The sequence below is a fragment of the Pinus tabuliformis genome, chromosome 7 (genome assembly GCF_031772625.1).
Source record: "Pinus tabuliformis cultivar Carrire ecotype Pingquan chromosome 7, CPIR1, whole genome shotgun sequence".
In the NCBI taxonomy this organism is placed as follows: domain Eukaryota; kingdom Viridiplantae; phylum Streptophyta; class Pinopsida; order Pinales; family Pinaceae; genus Pinus; species Pinus tabuliformis.
This window is the reverse complement of record NC_142293.1, coordinates 1,714,917,486-1,714,931,557: the sequence shown is the minus strand read 5'-3', so window position 1 is coordinate 1,714,931,557 and position 14,072 is coordinate 1,714,917,486. Positions and strand designations below refer to the sequence as shown.

The 14,072-nt window shown below is 38.3% G+C and overlaps 1 protein-coding gene across 1 annotated transcript; it reads left to right on the top strand.

The window, feature by feature from the left end:
* The first annotated feature begins 8,422 nt into the window (after positions 1 to 8,422).
* Positions 8,423 to 10,363, top strand: LOC149255188 (protein SENSITIVE TO PROTON RHIZOTOXICITY 2-like). The gene has a single exon (XM_089460378.1). The coding sequence runs from the start codon at positions 8,578 to 8,580 to the stop codon at positions 10,144 to 10,146; it is 1,569 nt and encodes a 522-aa protein (XP_089316504.1). The 5' UTR covers positions 8,423 to 8,577; the 3' UTR covers positions 10,147 to 10,363.
* The last annotated feature ends 3,709 nt before the right edge of the window (positions 10,364 to 14,072 follow it).

The following is a 14,072-nucleotide window of genomic DNA, read 5'->3' as shown; positions in this document are numbered from 1 at the left end:
TCTGAAAGCTTTCAAGGATTTGAAAGCATATGCTTGTTTTTCAATAATATCATACCTCAGTTCAACATCCCTCAATTTCTTTCTGAAAAATGCTACTGGATGTTCTGAACCTTCTTCATCTGCCTGCAATAAAACTGTTGCAATGGTTGTCTTCAGAGGCAAATGAGAATACATGGAACTCCTTGCTGTAGTTCGGACTTATTAAAGTGCGAGCCTCCATAATAGCTTTTTTAATGGACTCAAAAGATCCTCTTGCTGCATCAGTCCATCTGACCTCTGACCCTTTATTTAACATGGAGGTAACATGCTTCACCAGTTCTGCAAAATTTGGTATAAACCTCCTTACAAAATTAATTTTGCCCAAAAAGGATTAGATATCTTTCTTCAATCTTGGGACAGACAAAGTCTATATTGCTTTTACTCTTTCTGGGCCAATTTGAACACCTGCATCAGAAACAACATGTCCTAACAGCTTGCCTTCTTCTAAAGCAAATTGTGACTTTTTAGGATTGACTAAAATCCCAAACCTTCTGCACTTCAGAAACACTTTTTTCAAATGATGCAAGTGATTTTGATGGCTGTTGGAATATACTGTTATGTCATCAAGGTAGAAAAGGACAAATTTATCCTTCTCTCCTATAAATGCTATATCCATAGCTCTCTGAAAGGTTGCTCCAGCATTCATCAATCCAAAAGGCATCTTGGCATACATAAAAGTGCCCCAAGGAGTGGTGAATGCAGTATTCTCTTGGTCATCTGGGTGCACAACGATCTGATTAAAACCTGAAAATCCATCCAGGAAAGACATTACTTTGGCTCCTGAGACCTTCTGCAACAAATGCTCCATCTTCGGTAGGGGATAATTGTCTTTCTTTGAGCACTTGTTCAGGTTTCTGAAATCAACACACAGTTTGATTTCTCCACTTTTCTTCCTCACCACTACTAGATTGGCTACCCATTTGGAATATCTAAGAGGAACTATAATCTTGGTAGCCAACAATTTTTTAATTTATTTTTCAATCAGAGGAAGAAGCATAGGATTTATTGGTCTCAACTTCTGCTTGAAAGGAATAGTGTCTTTCTCTAAAGGGATTTTATGCTGAATAATCTTTTTATCATAAGTTTTTAGGTCACTATACTCCCAGGCAAACACATCAGCAAATTGCTTCATTAATTTGCAGTATTCAGAACTTTGGTCAGTAGACGGATGAGTGGATAAATTTATGTATCTAGGCTGACCTGGACTTCCTATATCATGCTTACAGACTGCAGATTGATCTTCTTTTTGGGCAGCCTTATAAGGCACATCGTTCTGGTCAAATAGTCTTTCTAGAGGAATTAAACCCTTAGGAATATGATTGTTGGGAAGCTGGACAATGCTATCTTTGCCAATTTTGTTTCTAAGCTGGGATTTGGGGCTTTCTAACAAGGCCTCATTATCTTGGTCAATTTGAATTTGGAAAACTCATCAATGACTTGCAGAAACCTATTTAACTCATCATCATCATCAAAAACTTTCCAATGCTGGACATTATCAGCAATGATGGTCTATATTTCATTTGGACTTCATAAACTAGTTTGGGAGGCATAGGAGGGATAAACAGACTAGCATGCACAGCAAGGGAATCAACAAGCTGATTTTGGGCTCTAGGAATATATGAAATACAGAAATCATCAAAAGAATCTCTGACTCTCCATACCTCATCTATGTATGCTTTCAGCCTTGGGTGCTTTGCCTGAAATGTTTTATTTACTTGTTGAATGATCAGATTAGCATCCCCAAACACCTTTATGTTCCTGATTCCTCTGTTTTTTGCTACATTAAGGCCTAATAACAGAGCCTCATACTCTTCTATATTGTTTGTGACTTGGAAAGCCATCTTGAAAGACAGGTGTGTGCTTTCTTGCTTTGGAGATACCAGCACCACCCCTGCTCCTGCAGTCTCCCTGGAACATGCTCCATTAAAGAACATCTCAAACTGATTTCCTTGCTCTTTCTCGGCCTGATTTGTTGGTTTCCTATGCTAAATTGAGGCCTTCTGGGATTCTTCTATTTGGAGGATACATGCTCCAAAATCAATGTCCACTGCATATATGGGATGATTAGTAGGATTCTTCTCATCATTGATGATATATGCCAACTGTGCTTCACTGTAAAATCTCTTGCTTTCTCCTCCAAAAACTGGGACAATGGCATAAGATAGATCATTCTGTAATGTCCCACCCAGTCTCTTAATCCATCCTCTGGACAACAACATGCCAAACTTAGGAGGGACATCTGGTACCACAATATCCATCATCATACTCTTCATGGGCAGCTGAGTTAGGGTAATGGCCAGGTCTTTTATTAATCCTAGGCATTTCACTTTCCTTGAATCAAAAGAGAATAAATCATGATAGGGTCTGGTGATATCAAGGCCTAACTCTTCCATGACAGCTTTAGGCATTAAATTGTGGTTGGTCCTTGTATCTAGCAGGCGACTGTGGAGGATTTTGTCATGAATGGTCAAGGAGACATAAAAAGATGGAGAATTATTATCAGCAGGTTCAATCATGGGGCTAAGCACAATGGCAGGCTTTTCTTCTTGTAAATTGACAGAGTCAGTGGATGTTTGTGTGATTTCCAGCTCAAGGGCCTCAAGGATAGGCTTTCTAAATACTTCACTCTTTACCAACTCTACCAGAAGCACATATATTTTTAATTTCTGGACTTCTGACTCAAATTTGAAAGAAGAAGATAACTTATCAGAACCTTTTACCTCTTGAACTGGAGCTTTGAGAATGACTGGATCAGCTGCTGGTCTTCTCTGTCTAATATTTTGTGATTCTGTTTGGACAGCAGCTCTTTGGGCAGGATTCTCTTTGACATTTTTTGCATTTTACCTCAGATTATATCTTCGTTGCTCCTCAGTTTGTAGGACAGCTTCTCTATCCCACTCTTGACTTATTTGGTCCTGCAACAGTGATTCTTCATATTCAGCCAATGTCAAAAATGCAGCGCTGCCTTTATCTTCCATGCAGTGAATTTCATCCTCATCTTCAAATTGTTTCTCCTCCATGACTACATTTTGGAAAGGAGCTTTAACTTTCAGTTCTTCTTTTGATTCTTCACCCCTCTGAATAACTTGCAACTGTTCATTTGCTCTTCTGAATGGATTGGTATTTCTTGGAGCAAATGTGTTCTGCTGCCTTGTCTTTCCTGAATTCTGCTCAACCTTCAGCTTAGAAATTTCAGCAGCCAATGACTCTATCATCTTAGTCATTTTGTCTAATTTAGTCTCTCAAGATGATGCAGAGGAAGTAGAAGCCTGACCTCTCTGCCTCCTTCTATCAGCTTGACTTTTGAGCTTTTCTGCAGCCATGATATTAGATTCCACCTCTAGTGCTGCATCATGCATGTCAGCTAGAGTGGCACATCTTCTTTCTCTCAATAATAGGCAGAAATCAGAGTCAAAAGCATTGGCATAAGTGAGTTTGGAAAAGGTGGGGGTAGGCTTTACCTCAGCTGGTATCTTACTATACATACGATTGAATCTTTTATTAAAATCAGGCAATGATTCCCCATTTTGCCATCTTCAGGTTACCAAACTCAGTATGGTAATAGAGAAAGTCTTTTTTATCTCCCCAGTGCTTCAAAAATGCATCATCTAAGGCTTCAATATCAGCAATAGATTTAGGGGCTAGTTCTCTGAACCACTTCCTGGCCTCTCCATCAAGGCTTTGGACAAAAACTCTCATCCATACATCATTTTCACTTATATCTAAGTTATCAGCATAACTATAAAAAGCCTCAAGGTGTTCTTTTGCTGTTACTCCCTCTGTGCCAGTAAACTTAGGCATATATTTCTGATATTCTCCCACAGGCATAGGATTCAAAGGAACAAGCAAGACCGGAGGTCCATACCTAACAGCTACAATTATTTCTATCTTCGTAGGTGCTTGCTGGCCTGCCATGATTGGGATATGTGGAAGAATACGAGCAGATTGAGCAGTTTGAAACAATGAAATAAATGACAGAGACAAAGGGATGTTTTTGACTGTATGGGAAGCTTTGTTTGGACTGAGATTTAAAGGGGAACTAGATGGACAAGGGGCTGTATTAATCTCTGAAGGAATTTCCTTATTAACAGTGTTGGGCTCTAAATCTTCAAACTGTATATCTTCAGCTATAACTTTATCTTTCAGAGATGCATGTGATTTCTTAGGCTTACCTAATCGTGATGCCCCTTTCTGTGATGCTTTCTTCGATTTGACAGTCCTCTCAGGGTCAGGCACTGGTTCAGCTGGTGATTTATGAGGATTTCTTCAAGTATGTCTCACAAACTGAGCCAGAACTTCAATGTGGAGTCGCCAAATGTTTGTCTTCCTCCAATGGAGTCGCCAGATAGATGATTACAACCAAAATATGTGTCCAAACCTTGTCTATCATCAAAGCTTGGAACTGTGTCGTTCTCCCAGGGAAGCTGAGCTTCAATCTCCTCTCCCTGGCAACGGCGCCAATTAATGTTATCACCCCAAGAAACTCTCCTAGGTTGTATATCAGAGATGCTCGAGAACATTACAAACTCAACAAAAATGTTGGAAAATGGTGGATGAATCGAAGGAATGATGCATATTCAAGCCAGATCACCACTTCTACTATGCTTAACCCTAGACATGGGTGAACACCCCCAGACTACAAGGATTTAGACCACCAATTACTCACAGTTGAGGAATAAGTGAAGATGGAGAATACTGACCACACCAACAGATGCACAAGACCATGTGATGGCTCGCTGCAACCAATAAAGAGGTCTGCAAATCTATTTCCTAATGCACAGACAGGATGAAAGCTCTCTGGCATTAAAACAACAGAAACCTGCATACACATTCAATAATACTTACTAGATTCTAACACAGAGGTGGGATGGCGACCCCTCTAATGCTAAACATCAAGAACACATGAAAAATGCATAACAGGCACAACCTGGAACAAAGAAGAAGTGGAAAGTGAGCAATTAACAACAAAAGAAGCTTGTATTAGCTGAAAATGAAGACCAGACGCTGCAGGTATCATAGTAGTTACAGTCTCCAGAAGTTGAACTTTACATCAAAACAATATCCATCCATCCTCATTACATCTTGTTTCTAGGTATATATGGAGGTTGATTACAAAAATATCTGCTATCCTATGCGTGGAGAGGTCATAATGGACCACCAACCACATTAACTGTCTGATATGGGTCTCTGATACAATCTACTGCTTCCATAAATGAATTTGACATTCTCTGGTAATCTGTTGTCCTTCTTGAGCAACTGGAGTGTGGTATAAAAGACATTCCATGACTGATAAATGTGTTTATCTGCTCAAGGCTGTCCTTCTCGTCCTTTGGGTGTACACTGCGTTGAATGCAGTAGTTGAAGCATAACTATGCAGAGAGCTGGCAGATGATCATCGTCTTCCTTCGGATGCACGAGACAAGCCAAAACATGATAACTGCATGGGGAATGAATGGAGGGTAGGGAATGAATATTAGCCGTCTGATGGAACAGACGGATGGCTGAGATTTCTTGGCACGTGACGTCGGGAAGAAACAGAGGCACAATTGATTGTAAGCCGCCAGATATGGCAGATGGACGGTGGAGATCAGATTACATGGACTATCAGAAGGAAACGTGGACGGGCGAACATGGGTCGTCGGATCACGGTCGGGCAGATTCGACGGTTATCGAGCGGCAGAGGTGTGCAAACGTTAACGAGCGGGGGACGGAGTACGGGCGATAAGCGGTATCCCTCACACTGCTATTAGGGGATGGTGGTATTTGTACAGAGGGGTCGCGATCACGTTAAACGAGCGACACGTGGAGGAGGAAAACCGCTTTCCCTGCTGGTTAATGCACGGGCATGTTCCAGCGGTGGGAGGTGCGACTACCATCCTATCGCGGTGGTGGATGCGATCAACGGCGGGGAATGGACGAGGTTTAGCGGGATTGATGTGACAGGGGAAAGCCACGGGTAGCGCTTTTTTGCGAAGGCGCGATTATATGGGTTAAACTTCAACGCTGAGGGGCTTGGCCGAAAAGGGGTTTACAGGGTTTTGGAGGCAAACAGAGAAAAACAGGGGTAGCGGGAGTTATAAGGGTATAAAGCAAGTGAAGGGGGAAGGATAAAATGAACTGCTGCGAGCTCCCTTTTTGCAAAAAACACATGGCCACGGTGTCTTTGACCCAGCAAATACTGAATTATGTACCAGAGCTAACAGGTCCCCATTAGGTGTCAGGGTCAAACCTCATGGGAAAGGGCTACCGTCTCATGGGGTGTAAATGGATTTGAAAAAAGATAAATGAAAAATTTATGTATTCAGGCTTCTGTGATCCATAATGAATTAAGCAAAGTCTTTTGGTAGAAATTACATAAGAGAAATTTTGGGCTGACGCATTTTGAGCCAACAATTGTGGTTCATCATCACGACTAGATGAAGAGGTAGACCATGGCAAAGGCTTAAATAGAGAGCAATCTAGAGACATAATTTCAAGTAGAGACATTATTTTTCATTTGAATAAATGAAAAATGTTAGTGATACTCTGATCACCCCCAAAAAATTTAAAACTTAGAATACAATCTCAACCCAAAAATATTCAAAACATAGAATACAATCTCAACCCAAAAATATTCAAAACATAGAATGGTTAAACTATGACATTAAAAATGAGTATTTATATATAAGTTATGATTACATTGAGAACGTTATACAACCCAATATGACATAGACGTTGTAGCGATTGTAAATGAGTGTAAACATTTAAATAAATGTCAACGCAAATAGCTTAATATGAGAGAGATGTACTAACTCTAAACGAATCATTAAATAAAAAAATAACAATAATAAAATATAATGTCATCTCAATTAAAAAATAATAAAAACAATAACTAGTTTTAGTAAAATTTGTTATATTATAATTTTATTTTATTAATAAAATTATAAACATTTTTTTAAAAATCATAATATTATAAATTTGAAAAATAATAATAATTTATATTTGGAAAAATATAAATATGTGAAATAAGTATAAATGAAGATTTATTGGAAAATAAAGGAAGATTTATTGAAAAATATTTTGTAAAAAAGAAAATATGGTTTTTAAGTTATGAAAAAAATGTTTAATCATCCAAAGTTTTATATATATATATATATATATATACTAGTGGGGAAAATCTATTATAATTCATTTTTTTTAACAGCTGAGAAAACTAATCATAACTCAATTATGAAACCAACAATGAAGACAACCATCTCTAATTGCGACTTTCAATCCTGCTAGATGCCTTTGGGTCTTGGGCTCTTACCGTTTCCTTACATCCTAGGAAGACAACTCTTAGCCAAGCAGAAACAATTTTAGGGCATACTCCAGGTCCAATTCAGATTTCTTTTTATAACCACTAACAATTTATTTTAGTAATATATTTTTATTTAAATATATATAATAAATCAACCCATATTCACACATTCATAAATAGCAATGAATAATTACTTTTTCTAACTTTCATTTCACTTTCATTTACAATTAACCAGGTTACATCCCTTTAAATCCCTTTACACCTAGTTACATCTCCTTTATCTATTCCAGATATAACAAGTATTGAGAGAACAAGTTGGAAGTTAGGATGGAGTTTAATTGATACTCTTGCATTCTATAATAAATTTTCTCAAACATTTAAATACGAATATCATGGTAGAACTATGGATTATCAAAACCATAACTTACTAAAAATATAATCAAAATTACAAATTATCAATATTTTATTTTGATGTAGTGAAATGTTATTACATTACATAAAATAACTTAACGTAACAAGACATTACATAGAATCATTTAACATAACAAGATATTACAATGTCTTTTCCATATGTAATACAATTATTATAGAATTAAGGATCCATATCAAGTTATTGAGATATGTTTTCTGCCATAATCATATCAAAATTCATAAAAAACGGATTTTGAACCAAGAAGTATGGTTCATAGTCAACCCAAGATGAACCACACTTGTTGGTTCCAAACAAACAACTTATAAATTTTGATATCTTATAAATTTTGATATGATGTGATTATGAACAAAACCATATTAAAAACAATTATTGTAATTGACTATCGCCACCGGATTTAAAGTACTGCATGTAAATGGCGATGAAATATAAAAAGGTATGATTTCACTAGAACAACCTCACCGGGGCTGAAGAGCCATCACCGGTCACCGGGGTTGAAGAGCCATAATCGAAGCTTAGGATTTAAATTACTGCATTTAAATGGCGATGAAATGTAAAAAGGTGTGATTTCAGTATGACAACCTCACGGGGGCTGAAGAGCCATCACCCATCACCGGGGTTGAAGAGTCATAATCGAAGCTTAGGGTTACCGCATGTGATTTAAATCGATCGTGATGCGTGCGTCCAGCGCATCCCATGTCAGCGGAGAAGTTTCTGCCTCATTTCATGTCCTCCAAACTTCTTTTTTAATTACAAATTCGGGAGCGCCATAGCTTGAAGAGCTCAGGTCTGATCTCAAGAGGCGGTGTTTGATGAAAGAAGAAAAGACATGCCCGTCAACTCTACCAGACTATTGGAAATTGCAGGAATGGACTCCACGAGAGCTGGTCACCAGGATTTCAAGACGGTCGATCCACGGTTCGACCCTGAACGCCGCGACGAAGAGGGGTTTTTGGTAGAGGATTCGAATCCCATTGGCTCTGCTGAATACCATGTCGGCGAAGGGTTTCGTGGGCAAATGCAAGCTTTTTCCGATCTTCAGCGAGAAGCGGCTGCTGGCAATGGTGGCGGTCAGTATTTTGATTGGCCACTGCCAGCCTCGACCTTAGAGGGGTTGCTACAGGGAAGTAGTAATAATTTGGGCGCGTGGCCGGCCATGGCAGCCATTCTAACCAGCGCGGCTCAGGCAGAAACAAGCACCAACGTTCTGTTGGCAAATCTTTCAGTTCTTCAGCAGAAAGCTCAGCAGCTAGAGGCATTAGTTCAAGAAGGCCGGCATGATCAGCCGGCTTCAGAGGTTATCTCGTCCATTTTGTCTGAACTTATCCTGACCGCGGCGTCTGTGTTATTCTCGGTCCAGAACCGAGAAATCGCGAATCCGGCATCGGTGGATGTTCAACCAGTCCCAGACACCGCTATTCAAGCCGAGAATCGAACGCCTCCGGTAGGGGTAGGGTTTGAGAAATCCCCAAACCCTAATGGGGCGAGCGATGTAGGGTTTGAAGGCGGAATCGATTCACAGGAGGAGAAATTTGCCGTCGACATCAAAGCAGGGGGAGAAGAAGAAACAAATTCGCCGGATGATAGGCGTTACGACATCATAGAGATAAATGAGGATGATATTCTGGCAGAGCACACGCATTTCTGTGAGATCTGTGGCAAGGGTTTCAGGCGCGATGCCAATGTTCGAATGCACATGCGAGCCCATGGAGACGAATACAAGACGAACCAGGCACTCATGTCAAGGCCGCCAGAACAGGGCATCAAGTTGCCCGCCGATTCTTCTTCTGCTCCGAAGGCGAGGAGGTATTCGTGCCCCTTCGAGAGATGCAGGCGGAACCAGAATCACCTCAATTTCATGCCTCTGAAATCGATAACTTCTCTGAGGAACCATTACAAGCGTAGCCACTGCCCGAAGATGTATACCTGCCACAAATGCAACAAGCAGTTCTCGGTCGTGGGAGACCTCAAAACCCATGGCAAGCACTGCGGGCACAACCCGTGGCGGTGCTCCTGCGGCACCACGTTCACCAGGAAGGATAAGCTCTTCGGCCACGTTGCCCTGTTCCAAGGCCACAAGCCGCTCCTTCCTGACCAGGAATTGGCTCGCCCTCCTGCACCCAAAAGGCTCAAGGCCACAAGCAACGGCGGGGCAACTAAGGCACAGTCTGCCGGAGACGACGACGATGGAAGTATCGCTGAATTTCTCACTGAAGATATATCAGGTCTGGTTGACAACAAATTTCAGGGCTACGGCACTGGGGATTATGATCTGTTCTTTGCACCGAAAGTGAATCAGATGGGCCATCGGCAAAACGAAGTGGCAATTGAGAGTCGGTTCTCGGAGTCTGACTTTTGGGCCGATTTCTCAGGGGAGTTTTCAGATGCTTGTAAATAATCTTATTGCAATTTTTCTCAGTTTTTAATTGTTCCTTTGTTGAATCTGCTGAGTTAGTGGGATTTTTTCGAGGCTTTGGAATAGATTTCATGGAGAACAGCTTCTTAGAATGCCACGGCAAGATTATCACAAGAAATTGACCTGTTAAGTTTTCATAATAAATTATTTACATTTAATCAGGCAACTGCTGGGCCGTTGATATATATTTTGCTGTGTATAGTGTTGGAGCTTATCGATCCATTTGTAATTATCTTCTGACATTTTAGCTTAAGGACTTTACCAGACAATTGCTATTATTTGTAATGGATATTATCAGCTTAGGACTTTACCAGACAATTGCTATTATTTATAATGGGTATTATTGTTTTTGTCGAAGTTACTGCACAATAGAATAATATGTGTGATGGACGAGATGCCTTCACTGTTATATAATGGAACGAGTTAGGGATCGTCCTTGTGGATAAACGAGATGTATCAGATGCCTTCATTGTTATAACAGTGGAGAATACGATCCTTCAGATGTGGTAAATGTGATGCTTTAAGATTTATAATGGGTGTGATACTTTCAGGGTTCGGATGTGGTAAATGAGTTGCTTTAAGGTTTATAATGGGTGTGATACTTTCAGGGTTCAGATGTGATAAATGAAATGCTTTCAGGTTTAGAATGGGTGATACTTTCAGGGTTACAATGGGTGTGGGATACTTTCAGTGCTGCTAGCTTTCATGATCCTGATAAATGAGATGGCTTCAGGTTTATACTGGGTCAGATGTTTTTATCCATTTATAGAGTGGCTGAGGATCGCCATCTTGTGAGATGCCATTTTTGTTTAAATGGTTGTGGTATATATTCTGTTTATAATGGATCAGTACAGTGATCCTGCTCAGTGATATATTTTTTGCCTTGGCATTGTACCTCGTTTAACTTTTAATTGTTTTAAGCTTTGACTAACTTTTAATGGTTTTGAAGACTAACTTTTAATTGGTCTAAGCTTTGACTATGGTGGGTGGGTGTAGTTTATTTGTTATTATTATTATGTTTACTTATTATAATTCTCCAGTAATATAATTTGTTTTTGAACTGGATTGTAATTTTTATAATTTAAATCATATTTTCGACCATGTTGGGAAGGTGTATTTTGGTAATATCATTGGTTATTGGCCTAGTTTATAATTTTGTTTTTTTAATTGAAACCATATTTTTTAATATATAAATAAATTTAGTGATTTTTTCCTAATGGTGTAAATTATAGAAATGAAATTTGAAACTTTAGCATATCATTATTTGAAGTAAAACGGCCTATAATATATGTAAAATAGAAAAAAGAAAATATCAAACAATTAGAATACACTAAGTCTATATAATCTATATAAAATAGAAAAAAGGAAAATATCAAACAATTAGAATACACTAAGTTTATATAATGCAATTATTTAGGATAAAATTATTATACGATAGTGTTGCACATTTATCGTGATATTATTAGTCCATGCCAAGTTAGTTATAGTTTTATAGCAATAGATTTGTCTATTTTCTGCCACAATTTGCAGACATAGTAGTAATATTTATGTCATCAGTTTTAGATATTGATATTTTTGTAATGATTATTCTATTGCCACTGTCTTTTATATTTTTCTGTCATAATTTTTAGATATAGTTGTGATATTGATGCGATGATTTTTAGAAATTTGTTTATTGATTTTTAATTGTTAAACTTTGTAAAAAATTCAGTCAAAATTAAAATCTTTGAAAATAGCTTTGTATTTAGGTAAATATCATATTTATTATTGGTTATTGGTCATCATAATTTCAATTATTTTTTGCATAAAAAATAGATTGAAATAAATTGTAAATAGATATACTAATCCCGTGTTACTCTCCACTCTTACAATGTCAATGTACAATCTTACAAGTGGTTACTACCCACCAAAATTTACGCAAGTACTTGCCACTAAGTGAGAAATTAATTTCTCCACTTTAGATATCAATTTATTAGTCTTTGTCAAGGTAGGACTATTACAATCAATTTGCTTATTGACCACTTGTGGTTTAGCATTGACTATTGCAATTATAATGTTGAACTTCAAGACTTCTTTTTTTGTAAGTTTAGAAATTAAATTACTTTTGTAACACTTATTATATAATGGTTTTAGAGAATGGCCCTTTTTATAAATAGAGGAAAATTAAATAATTCATAGTATGTGTTTGGTTTCTCTATAAGTATAATTTTAAATTTAAATTTTTAAGAGGCTTATTAAGCAGTAGCCTAATTAATAGGCGTTTTGGATTTTATTTATTTATTTTGATATAATTGTGATTTGTCATTGTTTAAAATGTGTTTTTGAATATATAAATGGATTCAATATCTTGAAAAACTCTTGGAGATATCTCTATCAAAATTTAGACAAAAAATATTAGTTAAATTAAAAATAAAATAAAATAATTTGAAACATAAACGCTCTCACTCTAGAACTCCCTCTTGCTCATGCTTTGCAACCCTGATTGTGGCCAATGGTCGAATAGGGATTGGGGGGATTCTCTCCCTCCTTTATCTCCCCATTTCGATGAAATTACATCTACCTTTCAAATGTTAACTGCCACCATGCCCAAAAAGCATAAAATGAGAAAGAACAACTCGAAATTTGTTAAAAATGATGAGAACATCCCCATGGTTCCATGACCCACCACTTTTGCCTATCCACGATTGCTTATACAGACCGGGCCTTGATCAGGTAGTTTACAAGTATGTAGCTTTCTCCAAAGGATGCTACAATGCTTGAGATTGCCACGACTCTGGGATTTTTGGTTTAGGCTAAATGGAAATCCTTCAAATATCTAGGAACCCCTATTTCCTTAGGATCCTCTGCAAAGGAAGATGAGGATGACATTCTACATAAATTTCATCAGAAGATATATGGATGGGGTGTGAAATGGGTTAATTTGGTTGGTAAAATTGTCTTAATCAAATCAGTGTTGTCACCGCTCGCAATATGTTTAGGCTTGGGATTGCTTTCCCCTAAGTGTGTGATTTCTCAAATGAATGCCTTGATTAGAAGATTCCTATGGCAGGGAGGTAAGGATAGTGAAAGGAAATTTCACCTTCTAAATTGGAATGTAGTCCGTATACCAAAGAAGCATAGAGGGATAGGAATTAAGGATCCCATGTATATGAATCTTGCACTAGGTGCTAAAACAATGTGGAAATTGATATAAAAAACCAATGGCTGGTGGAAGGAAGCCTTTCTCGTAAAATACTTTAACAAGAATAAATTCGGAGGGTCGAGAAAGTGTAATGGGAAGGCAAGGGATCCAAATTATGGTGCTTAAGCAAAGTTGCTGCCTCGGTCATAATACAAAATTTGGGATGGATTGTGGGAAACAGAGGAAGAATTAGCATATGGAAGGACAAGATCCCGATAGCTGCAATGATAATGGAACATGAAGAGGGGAGGCCCCTTGTAGCATGGTTGAAGAGAAAAGGCATCGAACGAATAAAATACATTTCATCTTGGGACCCAAATAGGATTTGGTCAGGGTGGCAGTGTCCAGGTCCCAACCCCCCCACCACCCCCCCAATTGGTTGGACAATGGAATCGACTCACGTCACTGTTGAAAGGACTTGCTCTAATCTCTCATGGAGCATCTAACTTGAGAACGTGGATACCAAGCAAATCACTACAATATACAACGAAAGAGGGCTACAACTCGTTGATTAATATGCCCCCCCAGCCCCCAAAGAGGAGGCTTTGGAAAATGATTTGGAAAGATGACGCCATACCAAAAATTAACTTCTTTTGTTGGGTAACACGTCAAAATATCCTCACAGCAGAGAACTTGAGAAGGAGGAATTTCCAAGGTCCATCATGGTATGTCTTATGTAAAACAGAGTTGATACCACATTTATTCCACCATTTCCCATTCTCTGTGG